Source organism: Poecilia formosa, unplaced genomic scaffold (assembly GCF_000485575.1).
Source record: "Poecilia formosa unplaced genomic scaffold, Poecilia_formosa-5.1.2 Scaffold456, whole genome shotgun sequence".
In the NCBI taxonomy this organism is placed as follows: domain Eukaryota; kingdom Metazoa; phylum Chordata; class Actinopteri; order Cyprinodontiformes; family Poeciliidae; genus Poecilia; species Poecilia formosa.
Genome location: NW_006800395.1, coordinates 276,637 through 296,875, shown reverse-complemented (window position 1 = coordinate 296,875; position 20,239 = coordinate 276,637). Strand labels below are relative to the sequence as shown.

The 20,239-nt window shown below is 38.2% G+C and overlaps 1 protein-coding gene across 1 annotated transcript in view; it reads left to right on the top strand.

The window, feature by feature from the left end:
- The window catches only part of LOC103155926 (semaphorin-3G-like), a 61,312-nt gene extending 44,985 nt beyond the window's left edge, over positions 1-16,327 (top strand). Inside the window, exons 6-16 of the mRNA XM_007577818.2 lie at positions 3,117-3,233; positions 3,413-3,555; positions 5,560-5,674; positions 5,854-5,923; positions 6,623-6,767; positions 10,560-10,791; positions 11,344-11,435; positions 11,671-11,712; positions 11,810-12,035; positions 14,198-14,325; positions 15,333-16,327. Coding sequence (XP_007577880.1) covers positions 3,117-3,233; positions 3,413-3,555; positions 5,560-5,674; positions 5,854-5,923; positions 6,623-6,767; positions 10,560-10,791; positions 11,344-11,435; positions 11,671-11,712; positions 11,810-12,035; positions 14,198-14,325; positions 15,333-15,839 — 1,817 coding nt within the window. The 3' untranslated portion in view covers positions 15,840-16,327. The remainder of the gene's footprint in view (positions 1-3,116; positions 3,234-3,412; positions 3,556-5,559; positions 5,675-5,853; positions 5,924-6,622; positions 6,768-10,559; positions 10,792-11,343; positions 11,436-11,670; positions 11,713-11,809; positions 12,036-14,197; positions 14,326-15,332) is intronic.
- The last annotated feature ends 3,912 nt before the right edge of the window (positions 16,328-20,239 follow it).

Genomic DNA, 20,239 nt, shown 5'->3' with positions numbered 1-20,239 from the left:
TGTGCGTGTGTGTGTGTGTGTAGACCATATGGGGTGTAATATCTGACTCTGGTTTATTGAGATGCAAACTGATGCAACCGTAACTGTGAGTCCAGTCCAACCCGTTATAAATAAATAACTCTTGTTCATATTTCAGCACATAAATAGTCTGAACTAAGCTTACAGTCTTCTAAAAGGCAGCCTTTAATAACAGACAGATGATGATATAATTGGTCAGCATATTGACTTGACGTAACTTTTGCAGTCTGGCCCTGACCTGATGATCTGCACCTGTTCTCTTTACTCAAGCTAGCTGTACTTTAGTTTGGATCTGTTCTCATTCACATCATTTCCATGATGTAGCTGTTGGAAAGCAAACAGGGTTTCGGGATTTAGACATGTGACATTGATACGTTTTCCACTGCAGCAACCGCTAAATTCAAGTTCAACTCAAAAATACTTTATTGACCCCAAAGGGAAATTAAATACGCAACATGAATGGCATTCAAACAGCAGAACACGCTGCTTGAATAGTGTTTAAGTGGTGTGTCAGGTGACATCTGTTTGGAGATGTCACCTGAAAACAATCTTCACTCAACTGAACTACGGATCAACTTATTTCAGCCTGTTTGTTTGCAAACCTTCACTCCTTCTCTTGCTAGTGAACAGCAGGAACTATTGCAGACTAAATCATTTAGACTTAAAACCTCTTTTTATATAGTTTCACATTTAAAGGAAAGTGGATGGTGCTATAGGTAAGCTTAATGTGAGTGGTTAGGCAAATAGTTGATTTCTATCATCCTGCAACAAAACTAGGTTTTGTATATGCTGCATTGCGTTGCATACTGAACTCAGAATGGCTCTGGAATGGCAACTTTTTGACTTTATTAGGCATCATATTAAGTTCTTCCTGTGTCGGAAACCAGAAAACGCAACTTCCAAGTACAAGTCATTTGCACCATTATGTCCTGCATTTGTCATATCTCTAAATGGCTACCTGTAAGATTTGTTCCATATAAGGACAGAAATGTACACCTCCAATAAAACTATTTTGTGTTGCAGGTGCTTTGTCATATCAACAAGACAAAACCTTATTAAAAGCAAACCTTTCTTGGCTTTAACATGTGGTGAAACGTACACATTTTGAAAATATTCCCGCTAGAATAAACAATTCTGGGTGTTTCTCTTGAAATGTCATTAAGTATTTATTGCACCTTGTGAAGGAACATTGATTTATGCCAGTGACAGATGATCCTGGGATCTTTTTAGGGTGGAGGCCTGCATAGTGTGTGTGTGTGTGTGTAGGTGTGCGTGCGTGTGTGTGTGTGTGCGTGTGTGTCTGCATACATCTGCACAGCTGGGTGATTCCAGCATCAGAAATCATCCAGCAGTGCTTTGTGTTTGGCAGGAGAATGTTAAAGCCAGAGCCAAATATTTGGCAGTTTAGACCCCAGATATCATGTACAGTGGCCACATGGGCACACAAATTTTCAAGCTCACTGCAGAAATAGTGGGAGATTTAAAGCGGGAACATTTGATAATGTGAACTATAAATGCAGGGTGAAGACGGTGATGTTTTCAGATTACTCAAAAAGGGACGCAGTGGATTATTTTTTTCCCCCTCCTAGCAAAGTTGTGTCCAATAAAATTAATTTCTTGTTCCATATTTCTTATCTCGGAAAATTGATTTCTTTAAGATTTTCAACAATTACAATCAGTGCCACTAATAACTAAAATTGCTTGCATTGCTTCAAAGTACAATTCTTTCAACTATTTATCTTTCTCTGATAACATAGCTAAACTGCGCTAAACTCATTTGTATCAGTTATCAGCTGATACATTTCTTGATCCTTCCTCAAAAGAAACAATGTTGTATGTTCAGCACTAATTAGTTTGTCTATCTTTCCATATTTGCTCATGAGATAACATCACAGAACAAAGCTATGTGAAGACATTGTATTTGTCTCTGCGATTTTAAGAAGAATGGGTGTGTTTGTGATAGCATTAGTACTGCCAAAGAAAATTTTTTTTTTCTTCACCATGTTGTACAAAAGCAATCTGTGGGCCAGATTCAGTTTCAACATTATCCGGGGAAGAAAAAAAAAAAAAAATTAAAAACAGCTGAGATTTCCGAACAGATGGAGTTCTTGAGAAAAACTCTGTGATGATGATTCAATATCAAAAAAGTGGATTTTTTTCTCTCTCTCTTTTTTTATTTTTATTTTTTTTACAATTTAGGAAGAAGATTTGCTAATGACATAATTATTTAATGTGTTTATGTTCACAGGTCAGAGACAGAGTTGTACACAGACTTGCTCAAGTAATTGCTCTCATATTTTCAGTCAATTGTGTTCAAGCTTGTGGCTAAACTAAAAGTTCTTTTATTAATCTCGAGGAACATGAGAACAGCTGTGACAGGAAAAAAAACGGAGAGAACAAGGCCACTGAGTACAGCTTAACGCTGCTGAAGAGCGATGACGGACCCGAGTAAGACAAACTACAACATTAATTCATAAAACAATACAATACGACAGTACAGTGAAGTTCCTCTGTCGTGAATCCAGTGTGCCTTAATTTCACCGCAGCAGAAGATGAAAATATGTAATCGAAAAACACATTTTGGTGATGTTCACCCTTGCCTTTGTAATTCTTGCTACTGTTCTGACCTGCATTGTCACACTGATGTGCAAAGGTCTGCAACTGCATGTTTCTTTGAGTGACTGTAACCTCAATAGCCTACTTTATATTGGCCAGGAATGCTTTAAAAAAAAATGCAAGTCTAAGTTTTCCCACATTATCCATCTCTTTTCCTCTGTCGTTTACTTCCAAGCACCTCACCCATGTTTGCTTGACGTTTGGCTTTTCACTGGAAGGAGAGATGTTGTTTTTGTTGCTAAGGAAGTAGGTCCTGCATCAGACGTGTTTATTTGTCAGGGCTCAAAACCCTCTGGAGGTGTTGTGACTGTCTGTGCAGTCAACACGTCCTGGTTGACTGCACCGGGCACAATCTTCCCGTCATCCGTGATTTGATTCATATCAAAACTGTTATTGGTTTTGGTTTTCAGACACAAAGAAATTAAATTGGCTGTTAAAATGTTTTTCTTTCTCTCTCCACCTCTGACTCCGCCTGCCTGCAGGTGGTGAGTTATACACAGGACTGACCGCAGATTTTCTTGGAAGAGACTCTGTGATCTTCAGGAGCATGGGAGGTCGCACCACCATGAGAACAGAGACTGACCAGAAGCTTCTTCATGGTAAAAAAAAATGTCACTTATTTATTTTGAAAACTTGCACCAATGGTCTGATCTAGGAGCAAGATGATGGAAATGTGCCTCTGATACTGAAAGCAGCTAACTGTAGTGATAGACGTCAGTAGAAAATCAGATTAGGATTCTCCTTTTAGGTTTCTCAACCTCCCGTTTACTCCTCCCAGACCCTCGGTTCATCGCTGCCCACGTCATCCCGGATAACGACGACAGGGACGACGACAAAGTGTATTTCTTTTTCACTGAGAAGGCCTCGGAGGGAGGGGACAAGGAGGAGGCCATCCACACACGAGTTGGACGAGTGTGTGTGGTGAGACATCATAATCGCTTCTTACTTTTGAGACAGTAAATGATTATGTTTCCAGCTCCGAGCTTCAGTGGAGCTTTGCTGCGAGTTTGCTTTCTCTTCCAGGAGTTAAGTCCTTCTGGGATTTAGCAGTGAAAACCTCAGCAGAGCTGAAGAGCCAGTGATTAGATCTAAAGACCCGACCACGCTATTTACTTCACAAATAACATTACAGGACAGGGGATAATGTGCTTAATGCTTAAGTCTTTTTATTATGACACTTGAAAACGTTTGTGTTGAAAGGACAAATTTATCCTAAAGTATTTACATTTCCCTACAGGAGTGTGAAAGTGTTATTATATTCAGACTAAGATAAATGTTTTCGTCTCCCAAACTACATGCAGCTGTCAAATTTCCCAACCAGAGACTTGGAACGCATTCCAAGCCCTGCAACATTCTTTCACGCATCGATTTGTCTTACAAAACCATATGTGCCTTGAGAAGTCAAAGCAATATGGCTAAAGTATACATATTGCCATATTTTTTTTATTCACTTATTCACACAGCTGCAGGGCTGAAGAGTGGTATATTGTGTCAGAAGGAAAATATAAAAAATATATATTCATAAAATCATAGTTTTAACTTTCTTTGAAGACTTTTATCTCTGCATCTTCCTTTCTTTCCTTTCCTCTTGTAATTTTTATTTTTGGGACGACAGCACAGTAAATTAATTTAAGCTTTAAACAGAAGAGCATCCAATATGCAGCTTTATTACAGAGCTTCTGCAGTAGGTACATCTACATGGACGTAGGTACAATAATCAGCAAAAAATGACCAATCGGAATAAAAATGCGTCATTTAAATGCCCCAATCGAAATATTCTGATCAGTTTCAACTTGGTAGGAATGAATTTGTAATCCAAATGAGACGGTGGTGTAAGCAGACTGATGATCCAAACGGTGTGGATGTAAACATGAACACCTTCTGTTATTCTGATTGTGACAAAATGATCTGTATTGCATGTGTGTCAGGGAAATAAAACTGAACACACTACTGGATTGTTTTTTTCTTATGTTTAGCACAGATAAAAGTTCAAGTTCTACACCTTTCTAGGGACATTTCTACACGTACATCAGTGTTTCTATTGTGAATAAGGCCTGGTGCTTTTAGACGCAAAAACAGCAATTAGTAGTCTGGTTCCGGTTTATGTTGCATTGTGGGTGTTCAGTCACTTGCCTGTCCTTCTCTCATTATTTTCTGTTTTGTGATGATCAGCCTATGTTTTGCATATTCATGAAGGCATGCGTTGTGCCTCCTAGTCTATTTTCCTGTTTGCACGTTGTTTTTCGACGTGTATGGCAAAAATCAAGTTTCATCTGTTTTTGTATATGCAAACCTTTTGAAGTTCAGGTCGTAGAACCGCTAACTTAGTCATTATCTAAGTCTGAATTGAAGAGCCTCAGAATTACTTGGTCACACGGTTCATCAGTCTGTCTTTTGTTGTTGGTGTCAATGTCTCTTTCGTCTCGAGACAATGTTGCACTCGAGCTGTCCTCTTCGTCACGCACTCCAGCTTCTAGAAACCCGTGGGTGACAGTTCTTGCATTGGGCCCATCATTATTTAAGACACAGTGTTCAAAGTATGTGAAAAAAGTAGCGGCTTGTAATCTGGAAATTGTTCATTTCTGGATTATTTTCCCTCCATTCCAGCTTTTATATGTTAAAGAAAATGTGTTTAGTTGGTTTGAGGACACAGAATTTGTTTGACTTTTTGTAAAATCTCATTAATCAAACCATGTCCATGATATTGATCAGGATATCCATCTTTAAAATTGGGGCTCTTCAGACAATAAAACCCCACCTTGCATGCCTCTATGAGGAACCCTGAAATTATAGACGGCGTCAACATGTGTCATTGTTTAATCTAACATGTTGGTCTTTAATTAAAACCAAAAGCATGGATAATGTCTGTTTGGAAATAAATGCCCAGCTGTGTTAATTTGGTTGTTTGTTTGCATTTCCCACCAGAACGATGTTGGAGGACAACGAGTTCTAGTCAATAAGTGGAGCACGTTCATAAAAGCCAGGCTGGTCTGTTCTGTTCCTGGACCTCATGGCATCGACACACACTTCAACCAGCTTGGTGAGAAAAAGGCACAGACAAATAAGAGGCACCAAAACGTTTCATTGACACATTTAGAAACTTTCATTGGAACCTTCATTAACCCCCACCGCTTTCTTAACAAACTGCATATTTAGCTTACTAATCAAAACTCACATTACACATATATATATATATATTTTTTTTCTAATTTGAACCAGAGGATGTTTTCATGCTGCGGACCAAGGATGAGAGAAACCCGGACATCTATGCGATTTTCAGCACTATCAGGTAAACGCATCTGCAGCAAAATGTGTTTGTATCACTCATTTTGTGATAAAAATACATTTTATCACAAAATGATAAAATTTTGTGATAATTTTATCATTTAAAAATTTTAAATGATAAATTCTTTTTATCATTTAAAAATGATAAAATGACGTTAGGCCACTCAGATGGTGTGGATGAAAACTAAACAATGTTTTACCCTGATTGTGACTCTTATGTCCAAAGTCGGTCCTCATTTTGCGCTGTCCTGCATGACTTTGATGTTGCCCTGATTCAGCACGGCTGAGTTAAATAAATGGGTCATTAACAAGCCTCTGCAGTGCCAGGCGACATGCTGAGGAAGCAGTTCAGCCATTTGAATCAGCTGAGCTGGAGTAAAAACACATTTAAGCTCTGCAGGATGCCTCCCTTTGAGAACTGGAGCAGGACAAAACTGCTATGTGTGATTTATTGTACGAGTCAATAACTCTGTCCAGACCAAGTTGTAGATCATTTTGAACATCTTAAATAAGTATGACTGCCATGACTCGAGTTCAGCTGTTTATAGGTTTGATTTCTCCTTACATTATGTCAGACTACATATTTTCCATATATCTGTTGGTTTATCGTCTTACCATTATAAACTGGTGTAGATTTGATTTTAGAGTGTAACCACACGACATGATGCAAATAATCTATGTAATTGTTTTTCTCTCTCTACAGTAACGTTTTCCAGGGTTTTGCTGTATGTGTTTACCGCATGGCTGACATCAGAGAAGCTTTCAATGGGCCCTTTGCTCACAAAGAGGGCCCTAACTATCAGTGGGGCCCCTATGAAGGCAGGATGCCTTATCCAAGACCAGGAGTTGTAAGTGACAGATCACCAGCCATAGTTCCTTTAATTAAAGATTTGCTCATATTTAGTAAACTTTGCTTTTTGAAGTGTTTATAGTCCTGACTAACACATATCTACACAACAGTTGACCTGTTTAAAGTGTAAAGAGTTTTGCAACATTAGGGTGCAGCATATCTCTATATCCACGCTTTTATATTTACTTTGATAATTTTGGTAATCTAAATATTTAAAGATTTGCGTTTGTAAACTGCGTGTACAAAGGTGCGGATTTAAATTGGTGAGAAACTGCTCAGTTCAATCACTATAAACACTGAGATGTTTTGTTTGATAATCAAGAGGAAAGTTGGAACTCGTTTTAAAGCAAAAGCAGTGATCCAACAAACTGAAAGCACCTCGATGCCCATAAATCCGAGTTAAAAGCTTGTAAAAGCCATTCCAAGTTTCAGGTTCAAAGGTTGTTTGTGCATGGAACATTGGTTGCATTGAAAAAGCATTTGTGCATATTAATGCATTGAGTTTTATGCAGCAGAGATTGTCCTGTGGTTTTCTAATTCGTTAAACATTTTTACTGCATTATTATTAGTTTCCGATGCAAGACAGAATCAGCTGTAAGACTTTTGTAGATGCAAAACTATGAGAGATGAACATGGTTATTGTGTAGTGTAGAGAGTCTGGAGTTTGACGTTTGTGTCACTAATTATGGAAAAAGGAAGATTGAGTATAGAAATGGTTTTCTACACTCAGTTTTAATGTTTGCTTCATTAAACAAACATTCAAATCAAATCAGATTTTATTTGTAGAGCACATTTCAGCAACAAGGCGTTTTAAAGTGCTTCACATCGCAGAAATACAAAGTCATATAACACACAGTCAACAGTTGAAACATTACATTTTGCTGTTGCTACACATCAGGTATTGTTGATTACTGTTTCATTAATTATGATTCAAAAGCAACTCTTAACAGGTTGGTTTTAGTCTAGATTTAAAGACACTCAGTGTTTCGGTTGTTTTGCAGGTTTTTTTCCAGACTCGGATTAAAAATCTGAATTCCTGAAATTTAGACATTTTTAAAATTCAGTTATTTATATCTTTCATCTGTTACATCACAACATACATTTTAGTCAATATTCGACTGTTTTTTCTTAGCTACTGTCAGTAAGTCCACAGATAAATACACACATGCAGTGTTTCACTACATTTGGCTTCTAAACTCTCAGATTAGGGTTTTGAATACAATCTTTGTATCTTAAACTAGACAACAACAAAGCATCGACCGTCATAAATAGTTAAATAACCTCCTCCAGTTTTTCCTTGTGAAATGTTAAACAAATCTAAGTTGGTTCAGGTAGCCTGCCTATTCAAATATCCGCTTTAAGCTTCACCACCACTGGTGCAACTAAATGCTGACAGATTTTGATGAATCTACAGTCGTGTGCAAGTTACACAAAGCTGTTTTTCAGTTGCGCGTAAGTAGCCTAAAACTCCAGGAACAGTTTATTAGGTCCACAGTTTGCACAAAAACTAAGGGAGAAAAATATTTTGGGATGGAAAGGGGTATAAAAAACATTATATATGAGGTGAGGAAAGTTTCCATATTGCTAAAGTAAACTACTGTAAGTGGAAGTGCAGCTGTTGTGACTGTACACGGCACAGACCCCCTATCCTGGATTACATCCTGACTCTGGGTGGAGGGCTCAACCACATCGCTGTAACTCAGCCTTGTTACACACGCAAACACACACGCATGTACGCAGGGCATGCGTACTTAAAGCGATGTCGCATGGGCTATTCTGCTCCATTACCTGAGTGAATGAGAGAGCATGGAGGAGGAAGATGAATAATGTGAGAACGGAGGAGACACCTCTGTGGTTTCCCTCCGCCGACTCCCTGATTAACAGGAATGTCTTGGCTTCAAACGAAGAGGAAAAACATGAAGGAAGACATTGAAAGAAAAAAAACAGTAAATCAGAGTAAAATAGTGAGGAGGCGCAGGAGGTAGAAAGAGATTTGTTGTTTCTTATCCAAGGTTTGACGTCTTTCAAACCAAATATTTAACATTTTAAATCAATCTTAAACATCTTAACCTAGAGAACAATTACGTATTAAGATGTGCAACTCTTATTTCTGAGGCTTATGAAAAGCAGAAGATAGATTTTATGTCCCTCCTAAAAATGTAAATTCCAGCGCAGTTAAGGGCATTTTTCCTCCTGAGACATTTACATCTGCTTTTTAGCTTATAGCACATTGTTTAAATATGCATCAGAGCTCATCCGTTAGTTGACAATATGCTGGGATAGATTTTACTGCACACCTGCTAGAGCTTTACATGTAGAAACGTCTTAACCATAAACTGTAATCTACTTCCCCCAAAGTCCTTCGTTGTCGTGACCTGAATCTATGTAGAGCTGTTGGGTTTGATGGGCGATTCGCTGAGCCTGGAAATCAATTTCTGACATCAAAATCAAATTTAAGGATTTATTTACAATCAACTATGCTCCCAGGCTGTCACTTATAAGGATTTGGATTCAGACAGCACTATTTCTGACTTATAAACCAAATTTCCAAAACACCAGTCTCACTCTCATTTGTCCAGATGTCACTCACAAGACAAAATATTGTCTCACTGTGGAGTGGACTTGTGCTGGAGTAAATTTTAAGCTGGAAAATACACATTTAAAAATAATGAGTGCAATTTTCTTATTCTTTTTTCTTTTGGGTCAGATGTGGACCAAAAAATATTATTTTTGGGGAGACAGCCCAAAAGTGTTATGGCTGCTTAGCGGCCTGAACTCCAAGCAGCTTATAGAGATCATTTTTCAAGCCTTTTCTCGTCAGATGTGTTTACAAGGCCAGACGGAAGAAATTGGTCTTTTTTCGTTGCATGTTGACATGATTGCATTTTAAGGTGCACAACCCGTCGTACAGATCCGTGTTGCAGCATTCCTCATGTCCTTTTACATTCAGAACAATCTGATGTGAAATTGACAAACTACTATGATAATAAACCAACTTATTGAAATGACTGTAAAGCTTGACTGAAATACAAAATAATGTGGGAGAGCATCATGCTTTTGGAAAGGTAGTTCTCCTTGAACGAGTGAAATTATGGAAACTTTAGAAAAGACAAATGAGGCATCACTTTTGATGGCTTTTGCCACCTGCAGAATAAATTCAGCCAACTATCTGCCAGGATTCCGGTGTTATTACCCTTTAATTCTAAGCATAATGCAAACCAGTTGTCTGGAAGATTAATGAAAATGTAGCAGTGCATGACAAAGGCTTTGGCTGCTCCCATCAGAAATCCAGATCTGCAGTATGAGCGAACCTAGAACTCCAACAGCTTGCGTAAATGCTCACTTTTGGACCGTTTTCAGCCTTCCTGATTATTTCAGTGAAACGCTATCTTTGCCAAATGCTTTGTTCATTAGATTTCCTATCCCTACAGTGGCATAAGCTGGAGCGTCTACAAAGCTCTTGATGCCATAATAGTGGTCATGAACTTTCATCCAGTTTTTCAGTGAAATAAAACTCCTAATGAGGGTTCTTTGTGTCGAATTTAAGACCATAATTAGGCTACAGTTTGTTTGGAAAACACTTACAGTTTGGTGTAAAATGGTGGGAATTTGTAATTGGAGAAGAACATGGTAATCTCTTCCATCTGTTGGTTTTGCTTTGACATGTCCATTTCTTTCTCACTTGCAGCATGCTTTAGCATGCGTCAGCCAGTAAAAGCTGAACAACATGATCACATTTATCTTCTTCTTGCTCATCATCTGTGTCTCGCCGTTCTTCCCGTCTTGCCAGTGCCCAAGTAAAATCACCAACCAGCCCGGCAAAGAGTTTGGCAGCACAAAGGACTTCCCTGACTCTGTGCTGCAGTTCGCCCGCAGCCACCCTCTGATGTGGCGCCCGGTGCTCCCAGCACTTCGCCAGCCTGTGCTGGTGAAGGCCAACATTCCTTACAAGCTGAAACAAATTGTGGTTGACAGAGTGGAGGCAGAGGACGGGCAGTATGATGTCATGTTTATTGGTACAGGTAGGCTCAAGTGATTGAATGCCTTTTTCAAAATGCAGAACTTGCATATAGTTATTTTTTGCACGTTTGGTTTTCAGACATCAGATTTTACTTGTTCAGTTGAGTTATGTTGTGAGTGTGTTTAATTTTAAAAGGTTTACTTGTACCTGCATCACACAAGATCAAACATCATCACCATCTCACTACAGATTCTTAAGATTTTTTTTTTTTTTTGCTAAGATCTGATGTTTTTGCTCGACTTTTTAGTGTTAGAATTTAAGTGGTGATATCAGATGTTGGTGTGAAGAGTCAACTGGCCTGAACTGACTAAAGAGAGAGCGTTGTGCAGAAAGACATGCAATTCAAAAGTTTCTAAGTTAAATTATTATTACTAGCTCCAACAAGGCTTACTTAATGGGAAAAACTGTTTCTGTGTTCGATATGTGTCAGATATGAACGTGAACTTAATCTGCTTGAAAAGATCTGATATTGACCATATATGGGGTAGAACTGTTGGATTTGTTCCTCTGTTGTCTGCAGTAACAAATTAATGTATTTCTGTTTTTCTTGAAGACGTTGGAACGGTTTTGAAGGTAATTTCCCTACAAGGTGGAAACAGTCTGGAGGCGGAAGAGGTCACACTGGAGGAGCTACAAGTCTTTAAAGTAAGTTTTACTTCTACGACTATGCAAATGATTCTACGTTTAGATAGTTTGTACCTTACTTTGGTTTGTATTCAAAATAGCCAGGTTTCCAAAGGTTTATGCTAAGGTATAGTGTCATGTATACTGGATGAAATGTGGGTACAAATACAGGATGGAACCAGCTGTTCATGAGATGTTTTAACATCGTTGCTTTGCTTTCACCAAATTTCATTGCAAATCAATAATGTTTTTTCAGGTACCAATCCCAATCACTTCACTGGATATATCTGTGAAAAGGGTGAGTTGATACATTGATCTCTTACCTCTGTCGCCTTCCAAAAACTGTTCTCATATTGTGTTTCCCCCTTCATTCTTTTTCTCTCGCCTCCGCACAGCAAGCCTTGTATGTGGGCTCTGCAGCAGGTGTGGCGCAGGTGAAGCTGCATCGCTGCGAGACGTATGGGAAAGCCTGTGCTGAGTGCTGCCTTGCCAGAGATCCGTACTGTGCCTGGGATGGATCCTCCTGTGCTCGATTCGTTCCAAACAGCAAACGTCGCTTCCGCAGGCAAGACGTCAAACATGGGAACGCCGTGCTGCAGTGTGTGGATCAGAACGTTGGCGGTAAGTGGGCATTCCCCTTCTGTCCAATGCTTTTGTTATTGGACACAGATGCAGTTCAAACCAAAAATGATTTATTCATAAGTAGTCTTTTAAACGCCCATTGTGTTTCTCCTGGTTTTAATCAAAACAAAAACTTTACAGTGGCCCAACGACACTTCCAAATTGAATCTGTCCGAGAATATCTTGTATTTTTCTCGATTACTATAGAGAAATATCAGAAACAAAGTTCCTGTTTTAATAATATAATTTTAAATCTCCTCTGGTTATGAATAGTTTTGGATGAACTGGTTAAAATGTGTCTCATCTTAATAATTGTTTTTAAAATGGAACAAGCTGAACTGAAAATGGTAGGTAATTTTATGATAATTGTAATTAAACACATGTTTGGGCAAAGATAGTTTCTACATCAATGACTAATTCTTACAACAGCCTAGAGGCCACATTCAATCTATCCACGTGTTGCTTAGGTGGTTCTAAACCAGGGGTGGGCAATCCAGGTCCTGGAGGCCCGGTGTCCTGCAACTCTTAGACGTCTCCCTGGTCCAACACATTTGAATCCAACAGCTGAGTCACCTCCTAAGTGCAGTCAAGTTCTCCAGAGTCCTACTAATGACCTCGTTATTTGACTAAGGTTTGTTGAAGTAGAGACACATCTAAATGTTGCAGGAGACCAGCCCTCCAGGCCTGGAGTTGGCCACCCCCGTTCTAAACAGACTCGTGTCTCTTCAGTGTTCCTGTGGCACAAGTCTAAACTGTTTACTTGCTTGTAAAAAGAAGACCCCAGACTGTTTTATTTAGCCCACATTTCTCAGGATAAACTCTTTGAGAATGTGTTATTTAACTTGTGTAAACAGGAATTTGAGGGAAAACCGCTCATACCTTGCAGGAGTATTCCAACCATTGACCTCATTCCATGACAGCGATCCGATTAATGTGGCTCTGATGCGAAAGGTTGCAGAGAAGATGCTGCATTAATCTTCCTGTGCTCTGGAAAACAATTTAACAAATTTAAACAATTTACATTTCTATCCACCTATGCAAATGTTAGACTGACTGTAATGTCTGCATCCACTCATATCCTTCTTAGCACCCATCTACACCTCAAAACACACCAAATTACTTCCTCAAAATTAACCCCGCCTTGTGTTCCCTGCTTCTTTGCTAAGGAAAAAAAGGTGTAGGTATTTCAGCAAAGATTTGTAGCTGAAAAGGTGGAGAGAAACGACTTACAGTTAAAGACTGAGCCAAGTCAAACATGCTGTTACTTCATGTATGCATGTAACAACTAAATTATTGAAAGCTGATGGGGTGAAAGAGGCAGAAGCACTCGTTCCACTTTTTAAATCCTTTCACAGCCAAAAAAAAAAACAAAAACCAAAATGGATTCAATGCTTATAAATTTGGCAATAAGAGAGTTCAAAACAGATGGGAAGACATAACAGTGATTTAAGAATTAGCAGAAAGAGACATGCCTGAATTTGTTCACACACCTGAGTGTTTGGTGGTGGAGCGATGAAAGACGCCTCTTTCTAAGCCTTTCAGTGAACCTCAGTGGACAAGTTGTCTTTGCTGAAGACTTTTGTTGAAGTGTGAAAGGAGAGACGTTATAGCGGCTTAGTGTGAATTCATCCCTTTCCAAAATGCTGCAGCTGTTTCATAACCAATCGTTACCATTTTGTCCCTTTTTATGACTTAAATTTGATGCTTACAATCAAATCACTTCATATACATGCATAAGTCACTGTGTAATTATTTTAGTCAAGTATTTTAATGAATTCTTTATAAAAATTTGTCACAAAATAATTTCATATAATCAAATATTAAATGCTTATTTTTTTTGTATAACACCCTATTTAATTTTTACTAAATAAAAATTAAAATTAATTTTTATTAAATAAAAATTAAATAGTCCCACTTACACAATTTTAAAATACTTACAATATTTTAAAATTGTAAGTATTTCCCATATATTTTGTCATGTTTAAGTCCAAATAATATGCATTTTTTTCTAAAGCACCAACATATTTGCATGACATAAGCTTAACCAATTGCAATGATAATTAATTTTTTGTAGAAGTTTAGTTCTCGGTCATAAGTGATTTATTGTCATGCTTTTGAATTCTAGAGTTTCTCTAACTCTATATTTTTTCTTTTTTGAGAAGACCTGGACGTGACTGAGGACAAAGTTGTGTATGGGACGGAGAAAAACAGCACCTTCCTAGAGTGTGTCCCTCGCTCGCCGCAAGCTTCCGTCACCTGGCTCGTCCAACGCGATGACCGCAAGGAAGAGGTGCGACGATTCGCATAGACAAGCCGGTCAAAATCATACATCAGAGGTGTCAAAATGAAACGCACGTGCGATGGTGGTGGCAAAGAGGAAAAGTGTTGGAGTGGGGTGAAACCTTTGTGTGGTTTGAACAACCGCCTGTAAAAGTGAGATTAGTCATGTGGCTGACACATTTGACAGCCATTTGACATGTGGTTCAAATTAAGCAGTTACATTTCAAAGCAAAACGCTCAATTGCCTCGTCGCTTGGATAAACAGTGAATTCTCCTCCGGCCTCCACATGCTGCCGACGGATCAAGTGTCACTTAAATGCCTGCGGGCCACTGTGACTTAAACACAAAGCTGTAAAGTCTCCTAAAGCTGTATTTAGAAAATGATGTTGCTGGGTGGACGCACACCCACAGAAAGCTTTCGTCCGTTTGAGGTTCTGCTCCTCCGAGCTCGAGTGAATGTCCCGCACAGCCGTTCAAGTATTAAAGCATTACTACCCCTCTCCGTTTCCCTGCAAATAAACATTTAGCTGCCACTAGCTGACAAGACCGTGTGTTTGGGTTGGCAACAGGTTACTGCTAGAGAAACAGAAGGGCAGAATGAGAAAACATTTGAGACGGGAAGCGTGAATTATATAGGGGCAGCAGGGAGCGCTCCACTTGTTATCTGAAAAACATAAAAGGAACAATAGGAGAAAACAAACATGAAAATGAAAACTCTGGAGATCTTGTTGTTACGAGTTGTGCTGAGGAAAGAGAAGCGCCCGACATTCTTGTTTTTGTTCTCATTCAATGAAAGATGAAACATTTTCTCAGCTCGCATTAATAGGAAGTGTTGGGCTTTGCCTGCAATCTTTGACGTTTTACTTCAAAAAACAACAGTTTTCAAAGAATTTTATAGGCCATAGAAATGAAATCAAGGATCAAATTAAAATTTAGCATACATTAGACAGAAAATATTCTTCATAAAATATGGTGATCGACATGCACAAACGGTTATTTTCTCTCTGTCCCATTTAGGTGAAGCTGGATGATCGTGTGATGTCAGCAGATCAGGGTTTGCTGTTTCGTCATCTCTTCCGTCAGGACGAAGGTGTGTACATCTGCCGCTCCCGGGAGCACAGCTTCAGCCAAACGCTGGCGCGCATCTCCCTCCAGGTCCTCCAAGCGGACACGGTGGATGAGCTCATTGCCCGCGACATTGCGGGCATCTCTGACGGGTTCAAAGACCGGTCTCCAGGGAACCACAGGCCCTGGATGCCTTGCAGCACGGGGCCTTACAGCAGGGGTCAAATCGGCCAGTCGCGCACGTGGTTCAAGGACATCATGCAGCTCATCGGGCCGTCTAACCTGCCTCACGTCGAGGAGTACTGCGAGAGGATGTGGTGCAACGACAAGCTCCGGAGGAAGCACAAGAGCATGCTGGAGAAATACCGCCAAGCTCAGGAGAGTGCCAGGAAGGCGCGCAGCAAAGGCTCCGGAGAACGCAACCGGACGCCACGAGATCTCAGATTACAGCCAGAGTAACACCGGAGAAAATGAAGGATACGAAATCAAAGAGGAAAAAAAGATCCTTCGTTTTCGATTCGGGATAGGACGGTTTTGGGAGCCAATTAAAAACCTGACCTAATCAGTCAGCGTATGAGAATCTGGTGGATTTGTCTGTTCTTGCCATAAAATAAATAGAATGTTTTCATTTAAAAACTAAGAAAAAAGATGAATTCATTCATTCGAGTGTTTGACAGTGAGCGATTTTAATAAAGTTCATAGGTGAAGGACGTGAACTTTTCTGTCAGTAAAGACTGAGATGTTATTAGCACATGGTAACAAGAGACTTTCATACTAAATTGTATATTACAGTATATTCCTAGGATGTTTTTCCAGGTGAGAGTTGTCAAGAATTTCTTCACTCACGTCTTTCTGTTTTTATGTGACAGTGACAAATTTTATCACAGCCAAGAAAACTAAGAAAACTGCAAGCTTGAGATTTATAAAACATGTGCATGTCGGTGTGATTTCGCTTAGCGTGGACCTTGTTTCATGTTTGCTATTTATCCTGAGTGACTCTTATGATAATTAATGTTTTGCTGATATCAAGAACATCTGAGATTCTCCTGCACACACTCTCACATTAGCATACTTCCTTCAAACGTCTAATCCCTGAGTGCGGTTTGTTCCATTATATATTTAATGTTTGATATTCTGTACTCTTCACAAACTCGGATTATCTGAAATTTCACTCAGCTACAACACTGAAAGCATAAGCTCAAGTATCTAAAGACGAAATTTTCTGAGACGACTGTTGACGGTTCAACGGATCAAAGACACATGGTTTCATTCTTACTGCCATGGGCTGAACTTTTCTTTAAACACAAGATAAAGATCAAAAAACCCAACTTGCCGACACAGAGATGGAAACTTCTCTGTGGCGATTGTTTTGGTTACAGACCGTAACAAACTGTAAGAGACGCAGGAAGACCAAAAAGTGTGTGAACGTCGTGGATGTGCGGCCAAAACCGGATCCCACCGAGCAGACCGCGGCATCTGGCACGGAGATGTTCTGCATATCTCTTGGTTCCTGTGGAAGCGATCGTCAGCTATGGACCTGGCTTTGCTGGCCTACAGTTATATGGATCCATTGTGGGGCAGATTGAAGGGGGTCGAAGCCGGAGTCGGTTCTTTTAGTTTTTAAATGAGTTTCGTGACCAGCTCATTGTCCAGTTGCATGGAGCTCTTAGTTGTTGCCAGTCAGCTCCAGTGTTTAGTTGGATGCTACATTGTGTTTTGTTGCTTTATTGCATTACGCATGAGGCAATGTTATTTATATATCGCCAAGGGTTTTTGCCCAAGAGTTGCAGATCATCTTGCATGCTTGGGAACCCTTTTCATCACAATGAAATTATTTTTTTCTCTCTAATTGCATTTTTGGAAAATCTGTTTTCACAATTTTTGCTTTTCTAGCCATTTTATGCAGTAACGGTTTAATCTTGTTACTGCATAAATCTGCATAATCAATTTTAAGGGACTTTTTCTTTGAAATGATGGTTTCTTACATCAGGTCATTTGTTTTCCACTTTTCTGTTGAGTTCCTCAGAGACATGACAAGAAACCATAACTGTCAAGGTTTTTGTGCTTTCTATTGTGTAAATACTATTTTTAAAATTTTACTTTTAGAACAATTCTTTATGTATTTTCTGTTGTGTATTTTTTTAAAATATGATTTTTGTGCTTATTTTAATTGGAATTAGCTCAGATCCACCACTATAAAGTAAGCATATGTTAAAAGTGGAGTAGCAGGGATACAAAATATACTAAATGGATTGAAAATGAAAATAAAAAAATCTTTGTGATTAAAAAATAATTTGGAATGGAAATGCCATACACTCAAATCTGTAGCAGTAAATTGTATTTTGTAAAAAACATTCTTCCGTTTTAAGAAATGTTGTATTTCTTTCATTAAAAGTTCACTTCAGTTCCAATACGTGGGAGAAATGCATTAAAGAATAAAAATGCAAAATCCTTTTAAATTATTTAGGTATGATGTTTTTAAAAACAGTACTGTGTTATTATATATTAATACATGAATAACAATAATTAAAAGTTTGCATGTTTCATATTAAAATCCTGATTCAGAAAAATGTTTGGCTCGAATGCAAAACCCTGAAGAACTCCATGGCATGAAGACAACAAACATCACATTAATGTAAATGTAAAGAAGATGCTGTACTAATTGTGTTCCTTTTTTATTAGAAAAAAAAACATAATACTGATTAGCTTTCTGGCTTCACTGAATGAATTCTTTTTCCAAGGTGAAACAGAAAAATGGCTGGGTAAGAACAGAGGAAAGTTTTAAATGGTTTCTTTAAAAAGGTACTGAAAGCATCTGATGCAACTCTTTTTGAAACGTCTAAAATTCTTACATTTTTATATTCTGAGTTATCTGCAAACTATTCCTTTATATTGACACTTTGTATTCTGGAATGTAGAGCACAAGAAAGCACATACAATAGCTTTAAGGCTTGCTCTAAATATCGATCAGTGTGTGTTCCTAAGCTACAAAGACAAAAGAAAAATTGAAATGAAATATTGAGTAAGTTTAGTTTATGTATTCGTTTGATCTTTTTATTCTTTTAACCAAGATTTATTGCCATCGAATAACCTAACACCTGCTCAATTTGTAACCATTAAAATAGTGTGTGAACGTGTTTGAACTGAATTTTCTATTTTAAAACAGAACTTGACTAAATCAACACTTAACTCCGATACTCAAGTTGTGCAGGCGTCGACGTGAATGAATCTAGTTTCCTTTGCATTCAAACAAAATCCTTCAGCTGCAGTTATAGTACAGTGTAAACTGTATTTTGAATTATTTTAATTTTCTTACTGTTACACTTTGCCTCATTCAGCGTAGTAATCCTTCATTGTAAAATGAATTTGAAACACTGTTTGTGTGTTTAATGCTGTGACACTTGACCCCACTAAGCATAGAGATTCAACAAACGTGTTATCTTTATTTAACAGTCAATTTTTTTTTACAGTTCAATAAGCAGTTTCATTTTGATGTTTTACTTTTAAGCTTGTGTTCTTTTCCAAGGTTAGAAGTTCGTAGAAAAGTCTGCATTTAAAACTGAATGCAGAGTTTTAATAAAGAAAAAAAACTTGTACTTTGTAAGCTGGTCAATGGGTGTAAAAGGAAAATTAAATATGTATTTATATTTTATTTAAGTCTGTTTCTACCATGCATGCTACAAACGTGTATACTGTTTGAAACCATTAAAAGTTGATTGTTTTTAAATCAAAAGCTGACCCCGCATTTGTTTACAATTTCACAAGAAACCATTGTTTTGTTTTAATGACAACAAAACAATGGCAAAACACAAAGCCACAACTTCTCTTCTAACTTTATATGAACAAATCTTGCACTGAATTAAGAAGATGTACGCCTGCATTAGGCTAAGTATTAAAAAAGAGTCAATTGATTGAAAATGTAAAAACTAAAGAAAATGAACCCTCCATTTTTCTGATATTTTCTGTATGCGGAGTTGTAGTATCATCTTCAGGTTACCGCAAAGGTAACTCAACCCTGAGGTGTGTTGACACATGATGGTTATTACCATGCACGCATATTTCAGTACTAGGGTTCAAGTCATAGTTACGCCAGATCTCTCGTGTACAACTTCAAAAGACTTTCAAACAGCAGGAAGACATGTGTGCAAGTGATTGTAGAGTTATGAGCCCAGTGCTGACCCGTGACGTTTCCCAGTCACCGAGTCTGCCCATGCGTCTGATTGAAGGCTAATTGGGCTGTAACATCTGTTGAGAACAGGGCCGACAATGGCAGCTTGTCACTTCAGCAAACACACCATCGTATAAAAAAAACAAAAAAAAAAAACTGCAATTTACATCTTGCCAATGGCTTCAAACACAAAACATGAACTTCTAAAAATCTGAGACTTGATTCGTTTTTGCCTGCTCTTCTTCAGTAGTTCAAAAATCAACATAATTACAGAATGTAGTTTGGGAAGCAAAAAGATGCTAAAGGAAATTTCTGAAAGGTTTTGCTAGGACAGTAAAAGTTTATTTCTGGTTAATTAGACTCACTATGATCAATGTTGGGTGTGTGTTCAAGACAAAAGTTGCTTTAAAAATTGTCTACTTGTGTGGATATCTGTGCAATCAGGTTATAAGACGTTATTTTTATTATTTGCATTGTTTAAAAGTGGAAAAAGTTCTGAAATAATTTATTATGGTTTCATTTTTTATATTATTACCAACCATTTATGACTTTGTAAGTCAGCATAAATGGATTTTATAGACGTCTAAAAAATTTTATTTGTAAGCACAAGTGTGTTATCCCAAGATAGTTACTCTTTACCTGGGTGCTATCTTTTCAGCATTTATTCTTGGAAAAGTAAGACAGCTCATCA